The sequence below is a fragment of the Schistocerca piceifrons genome, chromosome X, assembly GCF_021461385.2.
Source record: "Schistocerca piceifrons isolate TAMUIC-IGC-003096 chromosome X, iqSchPice1.1, whole genome shotgun sequence".
Taxonomy (NCBI): Eukaryota; Metazoa; Arthropoda; class Insecta; order Orthoptera; family Acrididae; genus Schistocerca; species Schistocerca piceifrons.
Genome location: NC_060149.1, coordinates 258347248 through 258370422, shown reverse-complemented (window position 1 = coordinate 258370422; position 23175 = coordinate 258347248). Strand labels below are relative to the sequence as shown.

The following is a 23175-nucleotide window of genomic DNA, read 5'->3' as shown; positions in this document are numbered from 1 at the left end:
TGTGGAAAAAAAACCTCATCAAGTCATTACTTCTTTATATTCTGACGGCAGCTTTAAAAACCATACAATGGAAAGTGATACACAATGCAAGCCAAGTGCATATGCTGGTTGGTAATCTGTTATAATAAAACTTCAGTCGTTTTCACTGCATGAATTTTTTCTGGTTTAGTAAATAATTCTGTGACATTTAATGAGAGACTGAAAATTTGCTTATGGCTTTATTTCACCTTTAAACATGTAATAACAATACTGACATTCATCACAGTTACTGCACGATGGAGGACTAACCCTCCAAAACCAGCAGTCTTTAACGAAGGGTACTGTGAGAGTGGTGGGTATTTTGTTATAGTAATTATTAACTACTGTGGACAAGTCATAAACAGATATACTCAAGTATTGGTATTATAAGACTATCATTTAATGCTATTATGAAAAGGAAACTTGTTACTCACCATATAGCAGAGATGCTGAGTCGCAGATAGGTACAACACAAAGATAGTCACAAATTAAGCTTTCGGCCAGTAAGGCCTCCATAAAAAAAATAAATAAATAAAACACACACACACACACACACACACACACACACACACACACGGTACGTGCACTAATACAACTCGCACACACATAACTGCAGAGAGAGAGAGAGAGAGAGAGAGAGAGAGAGAGAGAGAGAGAGTGTGTGTGTGTGTGTGTGTGTGTGTGTGTGTGTGTGTGTGTGCGCATGTGCGTGCGCCCATTTTTGAAGAAGGCCTTAATAGCTGAAAGCTTTATTTGTGACAGTCTTTTTGTTTGCCAATTTGTGATTCAGCATCTCCGCTATATGGTGAGTAGCAACTTTCCTTTTCATAATATGGTTACATTCCCTCCTTTGCTGTCTCTGACAGAATTACAATGTCATCGGCGAACCTCAAAGGTTTTATTTCTTCTCGGTGGATTTTAATTCCTACTCCAAATTTTCTTTTGTTTCCTTTACTGCTTGCTCAATATACAGACTGAATAGTATCGGGGATAGGCTACAACCCTGTCTCACTCCCTTCCCAACCACTGCTTCCCTTTCATGCCCCTCGACTCTTATAACTGCCAACTGGTTTCTGTAAAATTGTAAATAGCCTTTTGCTCCCTGTATTTTACCCTTGCCACCTTCAGAATTTGAAAGTGAGTGTTCCAGTCAACATTGTCAAAAGCTTTCTCTAAGTCTACAAATTCTAGACACATAGGTTTACCTTTCCTTAACCTATCTCCTAAGATAATCGATAGTTTAAGTATTGCTTCACATGTTCCAACATTTCTACAGAATCCAAACTGATCTTCCCCAAAATCAGCTTCTACCAGTTTTTACATTTGTCTGTATAGAATTCGTGTTAGTATTTTGACCCATGATTTATTAAACTAATAGTTCAGTAATTTTCACACCTGCTTTCTTTGCTCACCAGATAGTAGGGTTTTGTCAGTGATGGCTCTCCCAAGGCTGTCAGTAGTTCTAACAGAATGTTGTCTGCTCCCGGGGCCTTGTTTCAACTCAGGTCTTTCAGTGCTCTGTCAAACTCTTCATGCAGTATCGTATCTCCCATTTCATCTTCATCTACATTCTCTTCCATTTCCATAATATTGTCCTCAAGTACATCGCCCTTGTGTAGACCCTCTATATACTCCTTCCACCTTTCTGCTCTCCCTTCTTTGCTTAGAACTGGTTTTCCATCTGAGTGGTTCTCTTTTCTCAAAAGGTCTCTCTAATTTTCCTGTAGCCATTATCTGTCTTACAGCTAGTGATATATGCATCTATATCCTTACATTTGTCTTCTAGCCATCCCTGCTTAGCCATTCTGCCCTTCCTGTCTGTCTCATTTTTGAGACGTTTGTATTCCTTTTTGCTTGCTTCATTTAGCTGCATTTTTATATTTTCTCCTTTCATCAATTAAATTCAGTATCTCTTCTGTTACCCAAGGATTTGTACTAGCCCTCGTCTTTTTACCTACTTGACCCATTCTTCTTCTACTGTATTTCTTTCCCCATTCCTGTCAATTGTTCCCTTATGCTCTCCCTGAAACTCTGTACAACCTCTGGTTTAATCAGTTTATCCAGGTCCCATCTCCTTAAATTCCCACCTTTTTGTAGTTTCTTCAGTTTTAATCTACAGGTCATAACCAATAGATTGTGATCAGAGTCCACATCTGCTCCTGGAAATACCTCACAGTTTAAAATCAGTTTCCTAAATATCTGTCTTACCTTTATATAATCTATCTGAAACCTTCCAGTGTGTCCAAGCCTCTTCCATGTATACAACCTCCTTTCATGATTCTTAAACCAAGTGCTAGCTTTGATTAAAGTTATGCTCTGTGAAAATTGTACCAGGCAGCTTCCACCTTCATTTCTTACCCCAATTCCATATCCACCTACTACTATTCCTCCTCTTCCGTTTCCTACTATTGAATTCCAGTCCCCCTTTATCATATAATTTTCATCTCCCTTCACTATCTGAATAATTTCTTTTATCACATCATACATTTCTTCAATCTCTTCGTCATCTGCTGAGCTAGTTGGCATATGAACTTTTACTACTGTGGTAGGTGTGGGCTTCATATCTATCTTGGCCACAATAATGTTTTCACTTGCTGTTTGTAGTAGCTTACCCACACTCCTATTTTTTTATTTATTATTAAACCTACTCCTGCATTACCCCTATATGATTTTGTATTTATAACCCTGTATTCACCCAACCGGAAGTCTTGTTCCTCCTGCCACCGAACTTCACTAATTCCCACTACATCTAGCTTTAATCTACCCACTACTCTAGTTAAATTTTCTAACCTACCCACCCGATTAAGGGATCTGTCATTACACGCTCCAATATGTAGAACACCAGTTTTCTTTCTCCTGATAATGACATCCTCCCGAGTAGTCCCCACCTGGAGATCAAAATGGGGGACTATTTTACCTCCGGAATATTTTACCCAAGAGGACGCCATCATCATTTAATCATACAGTAAAGCTGCATGCCCTTGGGAAAAATTATGGCTGCAGTTTCCCCTTTCTTTCAGCCATTCACAGTACCAGCACAGCAAGGCCATTTTGGTTAATGTTACAAGGTCAGATCAGTCAATCATCCAGACTGTTGCCCCTGCAACTACTGAAAAGGCTGCTGACCCTCTTCAGGAACCACACGTTTGTCTGGCCTCTCAAGAGATACCCCTCCATTGTGGTTGCACTTACAGTACAGCTATCTGTATCGCTGAGGCACGGAAGCCTCCCCACCAATGGCAAGGTCCATAGTTTGTGTGAGGTTCAATAAAATATACACCTTAACTGTATGCTGATACCATGAGCAATGTTCTAGGTTAAAGTCTACACTTATCCAACAGCCTCAGAATTATCTGGTTACACCTTGCCACAGTAATACAGCAATGTAGGCCCCTGGGTTCAACGGCTTTCTTCTCTATCAAAATGACAATCACCACCACCACCACCAGCCACTAAGAAAATATACTCTACATGCACTTATCAAAGTCACCCACAGTATACAGATGAACTTTAGACATTCAACATGCAAGATCCTCCTGAACAATGTCGCTAGGCTGTGAGTCATATGAATAAGCAAGTTCCAACAAACGAAATGCCAAAACTAGGCTATATCTGTCTTATTCTCCATTTAGTAATTTGAGCATTCTGCTTTAAAACTTCTCAGCAGCTTACAACTGTGCCCTGGACCAGGACTCAAAACATGAAATCTTGACTTTCATTGGCAATTGTATCACTGACTGAGCTACCCAGAAACAATTTATTAGATGTTCTCACAGCTTCACTTCAGACAGTAGTTTTGTCCTAGTGTCCAAACTTCATAGAAGTTATCCTGCATATCATTGTGCTCTTGCAGTCCTGGAATAAAGGATATGCAGACACACAGCTCAACCACAGCCTATGGCAGTTTGAGTACTGCTCCTCTACAGTTTCCATCTTCTAAGAAGTTCCAAAACAGTGCATGCACTGTTGTACAATAAAAGATTCCTTCTGGAGAGAAATCTGCTGGTTATAAATCTCCACCACATTATGCCATTTTATGAATGAGATCGCACTCATGAACATGCAATTTTACCTCTGAAATAAACCACTAAATTATAGTAGTTAAAGCAATTTATCACTAGACATCAGTACAAAACACTATTTTATGCTGAGTAGAATTTAAACATGAAACATGATTATTAATACAATACCTTTGTTACTGCGGTTATTGCTGGAGCTTTGAGAGTTGGTTGATGTCTTATAAGCTCATCCATAGCATTCCCCAAATTACAAGGCGTATCTGTCGCTGGATCAGAACTTTTTCGCCTTTTCATTGCTCCTAAGTATGTTGGTGATATAAGTATTTTGAACAGTCTTGGAAAAGGCAGGTACTGCATAAATGCTTCCAACCCACGTCCATTCAGACACAAAGCACTAAAAATATTTGGAAGTGACCCTAGAACTTCTCTAGTTGCTGGAACCTAAGGAAATGAGATCAGTTCAATTAGTAATATTTTAGTGTAGAAGGACTCCCTGAAGTCACACAGTATGAATTATATTAGATGGGATAGATTATGGGCAGATGACAACATTCAAAGAACACAATGAAACACACTGCTACTTTATTTATTAGTAACTTTGTCTGAACAATGTGAACAGAATGAGAGCTATTGTTAAACCAGAAAATAATTTAGTTACCTAGATCTTTCTGACTTAACATTGTTTTATCACTTGCTGCAAGAAACTACTGTTGCACAGTAGGAAAGTAAGTAAGTAAGTAAGTAAGTAAGTAAGTAAGTAAGTAAGTAAGTAAGTAAGTAAGTAAGTAAGTAAGTAAGTAAGTAAGTAAGTAAGCAAGCAAGCAAAAGGAATAAAATTTTGTTGGAAAGAGGTCACTAAGTGGGCCACATTTGCTGTCTACACAACAGTGTCATAACCTAATTTCAACATGTGAGGCCAAAAGTACAAACAAACGAGATCATTTCATCAGACTATGCAAGAAAGAAGCCAAGAACAACTAATTCAGCACATTGAGAACAGAGTGGAGCAGCGTTAATGAGGCTACATGTAGTAACTTCAACTAGAGACATCATAAGAATAACTTTCAGGATGCAAACTTCACATTAGGAAACACACTGAAACCTGGAAGTGAAGAGCTGGAGTAGCCTACAGTGCTGATAGGCTCAGAAAACAAGAGGAGATCTGTCTGTAATGTGGGAGATCACATCATTGCGTGCTATAAAATCTCAGTCCTCGTCAAGCTGCTCCTCAGAGTAGACCATCCCATCTGCAACATGGATACCAATGGAAGACCAGCTCTATTAAGTTGCACATGCTCTGGTGGATTCAAGAAGTGTCTGCCAATTTGCGGTCTACTGCTACAAGTCCACAGCCATCTGGACTTGGAGGCGACTTCTGATCTTCAAGCCAACATCCTGCCGGTCACAGCAGTCACTGACTGAGGGTGGGGATGGGTCCTATCTTCTATGGATGAAGAATCGATCAGCCCATCCACAAGCTGTTCAACTTGGGCACTGGGTGCCTGTGTCACCACTACTGGGGTGGAACACATATCACCTTATCAGCTGTATGCTGGGACCACCACTCAGGCAATGCTTTCTGCAGCTGATGTGTCTTCCGCCCTTGTGCCATCTCGACAACCAACTACAGAGCTGTGCAGTATTCTGAGAATGAGTCTAAGTGCAACCTCATTCATTGAGAGGACTGAGGCTCCAATATATGTCCACAGTGACACATGACTGCTGCACCCTCACACACACTACGGCCTGACAACAGGCAACACCAGGACCTGCACTCAGAAAGTTCCTCTTCGAGCACTGACCTGCCATTTCAGTATGGTCACTGCTAGGCAGTGCCAAGAAGATGAAGATAGTAAAATGCTCACCAATAAATGATGGTTAACTGAATGATATTTCTCTAGCACCCCACAAAAGCGCTCACCTTTGCTCTTCGCTCGACCTCCTATTAACAACATGATCCTGGCTCAGGACATAACACTACAATACGTTCAAGACACAACAGCCAAGGCTTCACCAACCACACAGAAATAATGAAAGAGCAGATACACAGCATGAGAAACTGGGAAACTAACATCCTGTTTTCTGTTTTCCTCCCCTCTGCTAAAATGGTTCGCCATGTTAAGTTGGCGGGGTGACCTCTGAAGAAACATCAAAGAAAGTCATTTCGATCTTTGCACTAACCCACCTGATCTTGGCATATAGAACATATTTTCCACAATATCTTGCCAATACCTACCGTACTGCTCAGGTGAGTTTATACTTTATGAAAAATGAAGGCTATGTACCTTACCACCACTCAGAGGGTACACATTATAAAAAATTCTCTCATTCTGAAGGTACCAGAGCTGCAGGTGATAAGCTTTACGATTTCACTTGAGATGACTTTTACACCTTTTTAGAAAGCCTCCTATGGGATATCACTGAAGTTCATAAACATTTTTATTCCTAAAATGACATAGCAGATAGCTTCCTAATGAGTTGTTAATCAGTGAGGCTTACTGGTGCAGCCAACTGGTCAAAAGAGGTAGCCGTGGACGACTACTAGATTGTAGTGTCTTCAATACATTAACCCTGGCTGACATTTGACAATGTCAACTAGTAAGTGATGATTGCAAAGCTATGAAGTTGGGCTGTCTTGCCACTCTGGCCCATGGAGTGATGAGTAACAAAGCCTGTCTTCATTTGTGAAATGGTTAAGATATGTCAATGCACTGGAAGAACAATTAATGTTGCATACATGTGGTGACTATCTCATTGTGATCTCCCAATACACACCCATTTACATATGCTTTGATCCATGTGTAAAATTTATGAAGGAAAAATTCATTAATTTTCACAATTTATTTATGTTTTATTGTTGGAAGTATGATAATGGTACAGTTTCTTTTATGGATTTGCCTGCTTCTTTCTAAGCAAAAGATATGGAAAGTATCCTAACTATTTGGAAATCATTACAAAGGACATTTAACAAAGATCTATACCAGCTTATTTGTTTATCTTGTTATACATTAAGAACCTCTTGTTATGTAGGCAATAGGATGAAAAACTCATGGTGGGGGTGAAAGTCGATTAAGAAAGACCATTTCTAACGCAGGAAGTTTATCATACACAGGGTGCCCCATTGATCGTGACTGGGACAAAAATTTCACGACATAAGCATCAAACAAAAAAACTACACAGAACGAAACTTTTCTAGCTTGAAGGGGGAAACCAGATGGCGCTATGGTTGGCCCACTAGATGGTACTGCCATAGGTCAAACATGTCAACTGCGTTTTTTAAAATAGGAACCCCAATTTTTTGTTACATATTCATGTAGTACGTAAAGAAATATGAATTAGTTGGAGCACATTTTTTGCTTTGTGATAGAGGGCACTATAATAGTCACAAACACATGGTTTATTATTTTAGACAAACAGTTGGTAACAGGTAGGTTTTTTAAATTAAAATACAAAACGTAGGTACGTTTGAACATTTTATTTCAGTTGTTACAATGTGCTACATGTACCTTTGTGAACTTATCATTTCTGAGAACACATGCCGTTACAGCGTGATTACCTGTAAATACCACATTAATGCAATACATGCTCAAAGTGATGTCCGTCAACCTCAATGCATTTGGCAATATGTGTAATGACATTCCTCTCAACAGCGAGTAGTTCGCCTTCCGTAATGTTCGCATATGCATTGACAATGCGCTGACACATGTTGTCAGGTGGTGTTGGTGGATCACGATAGCAAGTATCTTTCAACTTTCCCCACAGAAAGAAATCCGGGGGCGTCAGATCCAGTGAACGTGCGGGCCATGGTATAGTGCTTCGATGACCAATCCACCTGTCATGAAATATGCTATTCAATACTGCTTCAACCAAATGTGAGCTATGTGCTGGACATCCATCATGTTGGAAGTACATCGCCATTCTGTCATGCAGTGAAATATCTTGTACTAACATTGATAGAACATTGCATAGGAAATCAGCATACATTGCACCACTTAGACTGCCATCGATAAAATGGGGGCCAATTATCCTTCCTCCCGTAATGCCGCACGATACATTAACCCACCAAGGTTGCTGATGTTCCACTTGTCGCAGCCGTTGTGGATTCTCCATTGCATAATAGTGCATATTATGCCATTTACATTACCACTGTTGGTGAATGATGCTTCGTTGCTACATAGAACGCGTGCAAAAAATCTGTCATCGTTCCGTACATTTCTCTCATGCCCAGTGGCACAACTGTACACAATGTTCAAAGTCGTCGCCATGCAATTCCTGGTGCATAGAAATATAGTGCGGGTGCAATCGATGTTTATGTGGCATTTTCAACACGGACGTTTTTGAGATTCCCGATTCTCATGCAATTTGTCTGCTACTGATGTGTGGATTAGCCACGACAGCAGCTGAAACACCTACTTGGGCATCATTTGTTGCAGGTTGTGGTTGATGTTTCACATGTGGTTGAACACTTCCTGTTTCCTTAAATAACATAACTATCCGGCGAATGGTCCGGACACTTGGATGATGTCATACAGGATATCGAGCAGCATACGTAGCACACGCCTGTTGGGCATCTTGATCACAATAGGCATACATCAACACGATATCGACCTATTCCGCAATTGGTAAACGGTCCATTTTAACACAAAGCAAATACCATGCACTGGCGGAATGTTACGTGATACCACGTAACGTATTTATACATTTGTGACTGTTGCAGCACCATCTATCACAAAGCGAAAAAAGTGGCTCAACTAACACATTCATATTTCTTTACTTTCTACACGAATATGTAATTAAATATGGGGGTTCCTATTTTAAAAAATGCAGTTGATATCCGTTTGACCTATGGCAGCACCATCTAGCGGGCCAACCTTAGCGCCATCTGGTTTCCCCCTTCAAGCTAGATGAGTTTCGTTCTTTGTAGTTTTTTCATTTGATGCTTATTTCATGAGATATTTGGCCCAGTCACTATCAATGGACCACCCTGTATGTGGTAATCAGTAAAACTGTGCTGATTTTCTGAGTTTTGGGGGGAGACTGAGGTACATCTTTCTAAAAACAATCAAGAAAATAATATTGTGGTTCTTCCAAAGTGACTGTATAGGTGCCTTTTGTCAGATATATTAAAAACATTAAAATAATATTTACCACTGTTTACCATCACTGATGGTTTTATAGTGTAATAATACAAGGGAATGTCAATGAAGCCAAAGGGTTTTCTTTTACTTTCATGGAGTACGTGCAAGTTCCATGTTCATATTGACAACAAGAATTAACTATGATGGTATGTGAAATCTGTCTGTCCATCTGTGTGTCTTAGTCATGGGCAATATGTGGTTTTAAAATACTTTTTTCATCTGCAAGAACTGGTCTTTACACTAACAAATGCAAATAACCACACTTTGTGTCAGTACCATTCACTACACCAGCATTACAGTAACACCCATTCAGTTATTATGCAGTACAGTTAATGATTGTTTCTTTCAGCTGCCAATGAAATTAAATCTTTTACAACCTAGATACAAGAACAGGATCTCAAGGCAATGATTTTAAGTATTTCTCATAAGACATACTGCATACACCTTAAAAAATGGGATCCATTTCACTCATTTCATGTTGGATTACCTCTAACACATGAAAAGTAATGTACATCCAAATAATTATCATGCCTGTAATAAGTTCAGTCCTAAAATATTTAGACTTTCTAGTTGTTGTTCTGCAGTATTCCGTGTGTTTTGATTTCTGAAGATACAGGGGAGGCAGAGAAAGGGGGGGAGGGGGAGGGGAGAGAGGGGAAGGCAAAGGTACAAGGGGTTTTACATAAAACAATATTATAAGAACAACATAAAACATTGAGCCATATAAAACATTACAATATATACTCACATCTTTCACTATAAGGGCATTCATAATAACATATGTCAGGCCATCATCTTGCAGAGTACAAAGAAATGATGGTTCCTGAAAAACATACACTGTAACAACATCTGTTGCAAGAAGAAAGAGTGAAGCACCATAATACTCTGCATTGCTTATTATGTGTCTCAGACTCGATGGCAAGGATCCAGCCATTACATTCCTCACACTATCTGAAAATGACGTGTCTTGAATGGCCTTCTTCAAAAAATTCAACATGGATTTCAACAAAGCAGCTCGCTGTGGAAGACAGGTTTTCACTGATTTGGGGTCATTTGTGCTAATTGGCCTATGGCTTTCCCTAATTTCTTGTGACATCTCACTTTTATTCAAATCACCCCGAGTTTTGTCTGTGTCCACTTCCATCACATGTTCACTGTCCACACTGCAACTTGGTTGACCAGACTGTGCATTAACATTGAATGTTAGATGCTGAGGCTGATAGCAGGCCAGTATGTCATTTGTTTTGATCACAAAAGGCTGATCTCTCCTACAAGCATTCACTTCAACCTGAAAAAAAAATCAGAATTGTTAAAGAAATACAATAAATATTACAGTTAAAAAATTTTAAACATACAATTCAGTTCTAGTAATACTAACCTCAAGTCTACTAATGAAACTGGAAAGGCCTCCATGAGCTTGAAAGCTTTGCATGTCAATGTTTGTGATAAGATCAATAACTCGCACAGCTCTTGTAACAAACTGCAAGGAAAGGAAAAGGAGTACATGTATTTGTTTTAAGATAATCTTAGAAATATTTATAGTGATTAAAAATCAATTATTTGGTACATTCAAGGATATCTCACAGTACATGTCCATTTAACTTAATAATCAGAAGTCAATAATGGAGAATGGGGGAAGGGGCGACAGCATTTTTATATTGTTAAACTTCTGTCTTGTTCATTTTTTGAAAGATTTGACACAAATAACATGCTATCAGTTACATATTATGATCACATTTTAGCATGTCAGAATGCTATCCAGTGATAGAACTAGGCTACAATAACTTTCAACTGCATGAATTTACATGTCCAATTTTATCAACAGCATTGGAAAGGAAATAGTTGGTAGAAAATGATCACAACATGATGACTAAGCACAGCTGTATTTCTAAAATACAGGGTGATTCAAAAAGAATACCACAACTTTAGGAATTTAAAACTCTGCAAGGACAAAAAGCAGAGCTAAGCTCTATCTATCGGCGAATTAAGGGAGCTATAAAGTTACATTTAGTTGTACATTTGTTCGCTTGAGGCGCTGTTGACTAGGCGTCAGCGTCAGTTGATGCTAAGATGGCGACCGCTCAACAGAAAGCTTTTTGTGTTATTGAGTACGGCAGAAGTGAATCGACGATAGTTGTTCAGTGTGCATTTTGAACGAAGTATGGTGTTAAACCTCCTGATAGGTGGTGTATTAAACGTTGGTGTAAACAGTTTACAGAGAATGGGTGTTTGTGCAAAGGGAAAAGTTCTGGACGGCCGAGAACGAGTGATGAAAATGTAGCACGCATCCAGCAAGCATTTGTTCGCAGCCCAGGAAAATCAACTCACAGAGCTAGCAGAGAGCTGCAAATTCCACAATCAACTGTATGGATCGGCCGCCAGGCAGCCCGTGACAGAGCACTTCATCACTGGCCTCCAAGAAGCCCTGATCTTACCCCCTGTGATTTTTTCTTATGGGGGTATGTTAAGGATATGGTGTTTCGGCCACCTCTCCCAGCCACCATTGATGATTTGAAACGAGAAATAACAGCAGCTATCCAAACTGTTTCGCCTGATATGCTACAGAGAGTGTGGAACGAGTTGGAGTATCGGGTTGATATTGCTCGAGTGTCTGGAGGGGGCCATATTGAACATCTCTGAACTTGTTTTTGAGTGAAAAAAAACCTTTTTAAATACTCTTTGTAATGATGTATAACAGAAGGTTATATTATGTTTCTTTCATAAAATACACATTTTTAAAGTTGTGGTATTCTTTTTGAATCACCCTGTAGATTCGACATTAATGAGTAATACTTCTAATCTTGATGAAGGGGAGCACGAGTATGAATTTGAAGATATTTAGAGACATGGTAAAACTATCTGATCAAAGATCAACTGCTCATTGTCTAATTAGGCAGTTGATTCTAAGGTAAAAGTGAGATCTTTCCTCTATGATTCATTATGTAATATCCAAAAGAAATCCACTGGTTGTGATTTTGCATAGAAGATACTTAAAAAAAAAATTATTTACAGATAATGTGTCTAGTCGTTCATACCCAGAACGTTACAGTGCTGAATAAATGTGTGAATGTTTTAACTGAAATAATACTGCAGTGGGGAAGTACCACATTTCCTGTACAATGTGGCAGTGACTATTTATGTGTGCAAACACTAGCAAAGTAAGTGATTTATGATAGTCATTCAAAATGTGCTTACACTTATTAAGTGTGATTAATGATAAAGGGCATACTGGTTTTGGAAGCATTACAGATATTAGGTATACTAATCAAGTCAAGTTAACTTTGAAGTGTTGTCATATGGCAATGTGGAACATTGTTATGAAACATTATTTGTGTGGACCTTGCATAAGGTTTGATAAAATCAGCAGGGTAATGTTGTATGCTGTCTCTCATGATGAACAGCTGTAATAACTGATTTTTCATTGTACTCAGTTAGGACGAACAGGACAGCTATAGATCATACAGTATAATAATTTGTTTCTAGTAGAATTGCAACATTAATGAAAAATGTTTAGCTACATTTACTGCATTATCGGTCTACCACATCTACATTTCTGGAAACGTCCTTGCGAACAAGCGATACACTGTAATCTCACACCAACTGCCCTCAACGTCCTTTATTCACAGTAATTTTTTGATTCACATTTACTGCAATTTAATGGTTCAATGTACTACAGTAACAAATGCTTGAAATATTTTTCAGACTTAAAATCTTTCAAAATCATGTAACTAAAGAGGAGGATTAAAATGGACTTTACATTGTTACAGCCTTGTTTTACAAACATCAGTATGTTCCAAACTAATAGATAAAGGGTTTCCACTAAGTTTTGAATTTCCTGTAATAGGGCAGTGATTAGCAACAGTAAACTAACTCCAGGGAAAACTCTTATTTGCCCAAACACTGTGATACAGTATCAAAAGACTATAGCTGTCATACAGGAAATGAAATCACAGCTATGAAGAGAGAAAAAAGGCAGTTAATAAAGAGAAAGTTACAGGTTTCAAGCTAATGATAACAGAAACAAGCTGAATTAAAGAAAACTAATCAGGTATTTCCAAGTGGATGTGAAAAGACACACTGAAAATACGGTAAGAGAAACAGCTGGAAACTATAAGAGCACGAAGAAACACTGGAGCAACTTGGGTTGCATGAAAACCAAATTTCAACAATAAAGATGACTGAAGGAACAACAATTGACAGACCACAAGCTATAAAGGCAATCCAAGGCTTTTTTTAAATTAAGGAATCAGTTGGGAACAAAATACAGCCAGCAAATAATAAAAAATAATTACATTCCAAATGGGTTGAGGTGTATAAAGATATTCCAGTTATGAAAAAAGAAACGGCATCTCCCACCCCCCTTTTTTTGTTGGGTAGGGGGTTCTAGCTGAAATGGTTAACCCTGTTGGCAAAGTACACGAAAAAAAATTTTTTAATCATTAAATTGTTTACAGATCAATGAAGACCATGACACCAAACTGGAACAGTGCTGTAATTGATCTACTCCAAAAATAGAAACAAAATAGACCTGGGCTGACACTTTGCCACAATGAGTGAGTGAACCTATCACTGACTATACAGAAGTATCTTTGTCACACTCAACTCAGATACAGTTATTTACTCTTGTTCTGTTTTTATTCTTATCCGAGTACAAATACACATTAGCTGTCAAATAACTGAGCTGTCATTTTATGAGGTGACCCCAAAAAAGAAAAACTAAAGATAATAGTGTGACCAGATATTGTGGGGAATAATGGATTTATCAACAAACACTAGAATGTGGAATCAAGATTAAACAATACTTACTGCTCAATCCACAATCACAGTCCACAACTATTAATTCATCACAATATGAGATGATAGATAAAAATGCACAAGATGGGAGTACATATAGGAGACATGGAAATGTAGAACTTCCTGTGTTCTGGCAATGCGATCTCAGCTGCATTTCACAGGATGGATGCATATTTCAGAAGCATAGCATGTCCAATAATGTTGATAAATTTAAGATAGTGGTTTCACATCTGGATTTAGAAGTCATAGAAGAAATAAAAGAAATCTTGTCATAACGAAGTCACACTGTGCTAAGCAAAGTTCTCATACAATGTTACAAATTTCCACTAGAGATGTAATTACAAGAAGTTTTCTCAGAAGAAAATATGGGTGACAAGTCTCTGTCACAAGTTCTCAAAGCCTCGTGTACACGAGTATGTGATAAATGTCTGTCTGAACAATCTTTACGAGTATTATGGCTTTGTAAACTTACAGCCAACTTTTGCACTGTCACTGTGGTACAATGCAAACTTCAAAGATGGATGTTAAAGGGTGCTAACATTTGTCAGGAACACCATATACACCTGATCAGTGCATGGCATAAAGATTTGCAACTACCACATTGCTTGCAGTCAGCCAATCACACTGACTGTTCATGCAGGACCCTTTATCAGGTGACGAGCTTCAGACTGACACACACGTCAGTGCGCACACAAGTTTTCCCAAATTCTCACTGCTTCAATGGATATAAAAAACCAGCAGTGATCACACTACTGAACTTGTTTGATTACAATTTTATGCTATGTGAGCTAAGAAACATGCCAAACTTAGCAAAGTTACATAAACAAGTGCCTCAAGAATTATCATTCAAATCTTGTCATATGGGCAACATTGACATGCTACTGAAATAGAGAATACTACAAACACCTGCTGCAGCTTTTTCACCATCTACAATTACTGGCAAGATAAAGTTGGGCCTGTCACTATTACCTGAGCAGGTCGAAGCAGTACAACAGAGGCCCCTTTGCACAACTCACAAGAGGCTTTGCAGATTCCTAGCCATGCTGAACTATTACCAACATTAATTGCCTAAACTAGGTCTGCCCTAGAGCCACTGAAAACAATACTTGCTGACAAACCACAGGTCATGGGAGGCAATTTGAAACAAAATTTTTGATGAACTTTTATTATTGTGTGGGTGCAACCATCTCCGCACTACAAGCTACCATCCAACCAGCAATGGAATGCCAGAACTCTTACACCACATATTCGAAGCTGCCCTAATGATTAGCTCCTCCTCATTGTCCAAAGCACTGCCACAGTCCTACTCTGATTGAGAACAACAGCTGAGGAGGACATACAAAGCTCTCCCGTACAACTGGTCTATGGTGAGCAGCTGAGGGTTACAGGAGGATTAATCATGTCAGCATCTGCACAATCAACTGTCTCTGAGCTACATACGCTGATCAGCTTTCCATTACCTAAGGAAAATCTATTACAGGCAGTGCCACTAGGAAATCAAAGACTGAGTGCTCCTTGGCACTTACAGTAGATGCAAGCCAAAAGCAATTGTACAGCAGAAAGCTGATGGCAAATGGCAGCTGCTCACATTTCCCTCTAACTTAACAGCAGGAAAAATGGAGTGCTACTGACTGCTGGTTGCTTGCTACTCACTTAGCTATGTAGCACTTCCACCCATCTGTCAAAGAGACCACAAGCCATTAGTAGCTATCTATCAGCTAGACACAGATCTCAATTCATAAAGCCAGTGCAGCAGTTGGAGTACATCACACAGTCCACAGTCCACAATGGATGTGTGTCACATAAGAGGAAAAGACAACATGGTCATTAGATCGCATATCTCTAAACTGTGCCAAATCAAACTCCATTCAATGGAAGAGTTAGTGTCAGAGCAACAAGAAGATCCCCTCTTGCACTGTCATACATGGAGAAACCAATAATTATATAAGAGCAGAGGACAGCTATGCAGTTCAGGTGACTGTCAGCCCCAAATGTGCCCGACAGAATTTGGTGTGACGTAGTGATAGGGAAGCAAAGGCCCTACATACCAGAACAATACCATCGTGAGGTTTTCAAAACTTCACGACACCATCGGCAATGTTTTCACATATACGTCGACACTATGGAGCCACTACAACACTCTTTGGAACAACATTATTTGTTCAAAATCATCATTTTACAAGGTGGTCAGAAATCATTACAATGGGCACGAGTGCACTTGGGATTTGCCAGGTTTGATATTCTGCAAGACATAACCACAGGTCATGGGAGGCAATTTGAAACAAAATTTTTGATGAACTTTTATTACTGTGTGGGTGCAACCATCTCCGCACTACAAGCTACCATCCAACCAGCAATGGAATGCCAGAACTCTTACACCACATATTCGAAGCTGCCCTAATGATTAGCTCCTCCTCATTGTCCAAAGCACTGCCACAGTCCTACTCTGATTGAGAACAACAGCTGAGGAGGACATACAAAGCTCTCCCGTACAACTGGTCTATGGTGAGCAGCTGAGGGTTACAGGAGGATTAATCATGTCAGCATCTGCACAATCAACTGTCTCTGAGCTACATACGCTGATCACACAATAATTCAGCATCAGAAAGAAAAACTTTCAGCCGACCAACCCTGTAAGACATGAAGACTGGAAGATATTCATGAACAACGACCTGGGAGGGGGGGGGGGGGGGGTCCCATGTGCATCCACCATCCATTTTGCCATACTTTAGCCCCTACACAGTAACAGCAAGAGGAAGTCACAGTTTCAAAATTGAGATGGGCAGCAAACAGAAGACAGTCCCAACAAAGTACCTTAAACACATGTACACTGATGAGAGTGCACTCCTTACACAGCTCTCCTGCAATCAAATGTGGAGGCTGACACTTCTGCACAGATTCGCTAAACCCTCAGCACCAGAAGAGGACACTAACGCAACAACCACAAAATAGGAGCAACCCTTGCTTGCAATTTTATGAGAATGGGTAGACAAATCAAATGTAAGTTCCCCCACAAATTGGTGGCACCCGGTTTCAAAAACAAGGTGGCGGCTACTATAGCGACATCACTAATCCCTTTGAACACAATGTGTGAGCAAACTGATCACTGAAAGTATCTCTTGTTCTGTTTTTATTCTTATGCGAGTACAAAAAAAAAACTGTTAAAAAAAACTGTTAAATAACAGAACTAGCTCCCACAGACCTAATAGCTTCGCCGTAACGTACAAGACATAGGCTGAACTAGAAATGCTTTATTTGCCAAAACAAGTTTTCAGATTTATAACCCGTTATCAGTGGCATTTAATACAGAAAAACAAAGAACTATATGTACATCAATTTCTACAAAATAGTAAATATGTATTAGTGTGTTCTCTAAAGCTCATTTTTAAGTTTTCCTCTGACTAATAAAGTCATCATAAGATCAAAACAAACTGCAAAACAATTTAGAAAAGATATCTGAACGGTGCAAAAAGTGGCAGTTGGTCCTAAATAAAAAGTGTGAGGTCATCCACACGAGTGCTAAAAGGAATTAAAACTTCGGTTACACAATATATCAGTTTAATCTAAAAGCTGTAAATTCAACTAAATACCTAGGTACTACGATTACAAACAACTTAAGTTGGAAGGAACACACAGAAAATGTTGTGGGGAAGGCTAACCGAAGACTGCGTTTTATTGGCAGGACACTTAGAAAACATAACAGATTACTAAGAAGACTGCTTACACTACGCTTGTCTGTCCCCTTTTACAATACTGCTGCACAGTGTGGTATCCTTACCAGATAGGACTGATGGAGTACATTGAAAAAGTTCAAAGAAAGGCAGCATGTTTTGTATTATCACGGCATACGGGAGAGAGTGTCACAGAAATGATACAGGATTTGAGCTGGAAATCATTAAAAGAAAGGTGTTTTTAGTTGCGATGGAATATTTCCACGAAATTTCAATCACCAACTTTCTCCTCCAAATGCGAAAATATTTTGTTGACACCGACCTACATAGGAGGAATGACCACCATGATAAAATAAGGGAAATCAGAGCTCGTACGGAAATATAAAAGTGTCCATTCTTTCCCCGTGCTATACAAGATTGGAATAATAGAGAATTGTGAAGGTGGTTCAATGAACCCTCTGCCAGGCACTTAAATGTGATTTGCAGAGTATCCATGCAGATGTCCAACATGAAATTTATCATATCTTATACCCAATATAGATAAGAGCAAAATATATAACAGGTCAGGTGCATATAAAGTAACATGTAGTGAATGTCAAATTTTATGTTGGGCAAACAGGCTGAAACTTCAAAACATGACTTAGAGAACATACTAATGTTAATGCAGCCCATTCCTAAGCATTCAGTGCTCATTTAAGAGAATACAAGGATTCTGCTATGAAATTCTCAGAAACATCATCATTTCCCATAAAACAGAAAATGGCAGATTATTAAATATTGTAGAACAAATTGAAATATACGCCCATATGACAGAAGAACCAGATGACATACTTAATGGACAGAGTTATGGAACAAGACGTACATCCAAAATTTCAACTGTGTTTTAAACAAGTATTTTTGGTTTGGAGTTTATGTCCAGCATGTAAAACTGTCTAATTTGTCGTGATAGCCTAGATTATTTTGTTTGACGTACTATAGAAGAACATAATGTTAGTATAGTTATCTTAATGTTACTATATGTACAGCAACTGTGTAGAGATCTATGTACATACAGTTGTTTGTTCCTGTGTATCAGATGCCACCAATGATGGGTTATAAACCTGAAAACCATTTTTGGCAAATAAAACATTTCTAGTGAACTCATTGTGTATAGAGGATGTCCTCTAATAAATATATGAAAGCTGTGGAGCACCAATCATTTAGACAGAGGAAAGCACAATGTTGCTGTCTCTCCTCAATACAGTTTAACATATACATTGAAGAGCCAAGGAAACTGGTACACCTGCCTAATATTGCGTAAGGCCCCATTGCAAGCCATCCCACATATGCTCCATAATGTCCATGCCTGGGGAGTTTGGTGGCCAGAGGAACTGCTTTAACTCAGAAGAGTTTTCCTGGAATTACCAATGTCCATCGGAATGCACAATGGACATGAATGGATGCAGGTGATCAGACAGGATCCTTACATTTGTGTCACCTGTCAGAGTCATATATAGATGTATCAGGGGTCCCATAGCATTGTATGTAGACATATCTGAGGTCTGATATCACTCCAACTGCACACACCCCACGCCATTACAGAGCCTCCATGGATTCATAAGGTTGTCTCCATACCTGTGCATGTCCATCCGCTCAATACAATTTCAAACGAGACTCATCCGACAAAGCAACATGTTTCCAGTCATCAACAGTCCATTGTTGGTGTTGATGGGCCCAGGTGAGGCGTAAAGCTTTGTGTTGTGCAGTCATCAGCGGTACATGAGTGGGCCTTCAGCTCCGAAAGCCCATATCGATGTTGTTTTGTCGAATGGTTCACATGCTGACACTTGTTGATGGGCCAGCATTGAGATCTGCAGCAATTTACAGAAGAGTTGCACTTCTGTCACAATGAATGATTCTCTTCAGTTGTCGTCGGTCCCGTTTGTGCAGGATTATTTTCGGTTGCAGCGATGTCGGTGATTTGAAGTTTTACTGAATTCCTGATATTCATGGTACACTTGTGAAATGGTCATACAGGAAAATCCCCACTTCATTGCTACCTCAGAGATGCTGTGTACCATCAGTTGTGCCACGACTATAACATCACATTCAAACTCACTTCAATATTGATAACCTGTCATTGTGCCAGCAGTAACCAATCTAAGACCACTTGTTGTCCTACATAGGCATTGCCAACCACAGCGCTATATTCTGCCCTTTTACATATCTTTGTATTTGAATACACATACCTACACCAGTTTCTTCGGCACTTCACTGTATTTGGAGATGTTACTCATAAATCTTTGAAACAAAATAGAGGAGTGCTGTTTAGTGATAGGAGGATAGACTATTTGATTTTTGGATGCTGCAATGTTATTGGCAGAGAGCAAAAGAACTTCAACTGGAATGTTAAAAGAATTAAACGAGACCTGTGAGGAATTCAGAATGAGAATTAATAAGAAAAAGATGAAATGTATGGTGGCATGTGCAACAAAAGTAACAACAACTGAACTTATGACAGGAAGATATAGAACAAGTTAGTGCTTTCAAATATTTGGGAAGCATAATAACGAACAACATGAACTGTAATACGGAGGTGAAAACATGTATAGCAATTAGTTTCTATGTGGGTATATGGACAGGGACCTGAGGAAGAGACTGGCAAAATGCTTCATACAAAGTGTTGCATTGTACAGTGCTGGAACATGTACACAGACAAAAGAGGAAGAAAGAAGGATGGATAGAAGCATCTGAGATTTCGATTTGAGGAGGATAGAAGGGGTAAACAGAGTGAGAAATGAGGTGGTGCTGAGAAGAGTGGGCAAAGAGAGAAATTTTGAATGTAATCAGGAAGAGGAAAAGCTTTTGGTTTGAACACTGGCTGAGAAGACATTATTTACTGAAGAATGCTACTGAAGGAATGGTGAATGGAAGAAAGAGAAGAAGAAGAAGATACCAGATGGTAGATAGCATAAGGATAGGAAACAATTATGAGAAAACTAGGAGGGCAGCAAATGACAGGACTTCATGGAGAGCTGTATGTGAAGACCTCCCCTAGAGCAGAACACTGATGACGAAGCAGTCCGGATTTTTAAAACATCAGAGTAGTGTGAAATTCAGAACTACAAAAGAAGCTTAGCAAAGAGATTTCTTACTATCAAAACTATTCTCAGCAGTCCTAGAAGACATTTTCAGAACGTTAATCTAAGAAAACCAACAAAAAATAGGTGAAAACATAATATATCTCAACCATCTTCATTTTGTAGATGACATTTTGTTCTTTACCTCTAGTGCAAATGAACGACAAAGAGAATACCTTGTCAGAAACATTCTGAAAGTAGGTCTGAAAATAAATTACAGTAAGACTAAATACGGTATGACCAATCTATCAAGAATAAAACTGTACAAATAAACAATACAACCACAGAATTAAACAAGTTTTTGTATTTGGGACAATATAACATTATGAATGGATGCACAGGGAGAAGAAAAAAAAAATATTAAGAAATGCCTGGGATGATTTTGATAAAATGAACAAGTTTTCAAAATTAGTCTCTGAATATGCATGAAAAAAAGTTTACCAGGTGTATTTACAACCAGTTTTGACTAATGGCAGTGAGACATGAGATTTTAATGTGAAAATTATTTAAAACCTTACATTCTCTCAGTAAGCAATGCAAATATGCATTTTCGACATTGCTAGGATTATCAGGAAAACTAGTACAGGGTTCACGGTACAGATGAGAGTGGAAGACTTAATTGTAACCATGATAAAAATGAAATACAGACAAATAGTCAGGTGAATGGATGACAGATGGACTTCTGTGCTTGAGACCAAGACATACAGAAAGACTAATACAACAGCCTTGTGGAAGATAGGTAAATGGCAGTGGATAACATGTAGCAGAAATAGGTATACATACAGCTGAAACCACAATTCGTGTTCAGTTCCTTTGTCCAGTAGTAATTGTCACATGGATGATGATGATGATGATGATGATGATGACATTGAATCAAACCAAAACAGGGTTACAACACAGCTGGTTTATTTGATGTAAGAGAAGGTTCTCCAAAACAAAACTTTTCTAGAACAAAATGCCTATTTCTAACTAACAAAAATAAAGCAAATAGTGATATATTTGGCAATACAACATTAAAGTATGTACAAACATGATGTAAAAAATTTTGATGGAATTTTTATATATTGATAACTTCCAGCTGCTGCAGCTCAGCAGAATTACTAAAGGTAATTGGTAGACTTTGCTTCTCTAAACATTACTGCAGTCAAAGATTTGTTGAAAGTGCTGGTGACTGATTTTTCTCCAAATTTGACTTCACATAGCATAAAAACAATGAATGACATAGACTCAACATTCCAACTGTGATGCACACAGAAAGGCCTGCATCCAATCCTAACATCTCTCTTATATTACTACCAATTTCTGTTTTAAGCCATTACAAATTTGCAAAAAACTGTCTAAGAGCTTGCACATCATATTAGAGCCATCCATTGAAAGCTTCTTAAAATCTTTAATTTTCTTTATATTACCTTCAAATTTTGCACAACCTAGTTTTATTCTATAGAACACATATTTGCAAAATTGGAGTGAAATTAGTCCCCTTCATGTGGAATGACCCAGTTGTCCCCAACAGCAAAGTGAAAAATGGTATAATATTGAAAAATAAAGGTAAAATAAGATATTCAAGGTGCCGGTGTCACACTACAGAGGAGATAAAATTTTAAAGTAAATTTTCAGTATTATATACCACACAAGTGGGCAAAACCTGAATTTATTGAAGACCTGATGCCTCCCCCTATACGGTTACCACAGAAAGGCAGAAGAGAGAGATTTACTTTCAGAATGAACTAGATGATAAATTTCAGAGCCAACAAGATGAGGCAAAACATGCTGATCTGTTTGCTGTGAAGAATATTTAACTATTAATTATGCTGGTATTATTGTGCTCTTGTGCGAACTTACTACAAAAAATATGTAGTTTTTTATTGCTTAGTCTAGTTTCTTTAATACATCACTGCCAATCTTTTGTTACCTATTACTATCTTTGGAATCTTCAGAGAGTTAATTACCATAATATTCATCATGCTACAAAAGGAAAGATCTTTTACTATTTACAAAAACTGATTCAATCTTTCTCAGCTGTAAAATACTACTAGTTTTATTGTTCTGTCCACGTATACTTTCATTTTGCAAAATGGAGACTAACCTTTTGGTCGGTACAGGGGAGGAGGAGGGGGGGGGGGGGGTGAAGCCTCACACATTCCACAACTTATTTAAACAGGTGTGTCACGAGTGGCATTCACAGATAACAGTACTATTCACACCAGTAATAGGAAATATTTGATACAGTTTTAACTATTGCTTTATTTAATAGAGTAATGAACAATTCACTACTTAGGTCAGGAAGATGAAAGTTCTACATTACCTGTATCTGTGTTTCTTGGCATCACATTATATGTTTACTAACCGTGATATGTCCGCACAGGTCAAATACTAAATAACAACATAATCTTGACCTGTCTGAGGAACTTCACGA

The 23175-nt window shown here is 38.6% G+C and overlaps 1 protein-coding gene across 1 annotated transcript in view; it reads right to left on the bottom strand.

The window, feature by feature from the left end:
- Positions 1-23175, bottom strand: part of LOC124723129 (E3 ubiquitin-protein ligase HUWE1) — a 360906-nt gene that overhangs the window by 291940 nt on the left and 45791 nt on the right. Inside the window, exons 8-10 of the mRNA XM_047248317.1 lie at positions 10554-10655; positions 9924-10463; positions 4209-4478 (exon numbers count right to left, since the gene is read on the bottom strand). Of these exons, the coding sequence (XP_047104273.1) occupies positions 4209-4478; positions 9924-10463; positions 10554-10655 (912 nt within the window). The remainder of the gene's footprint in view (positions 1-4208; positions 4479-9923; positions 10464-10553; positions 10656-23175) is intronic.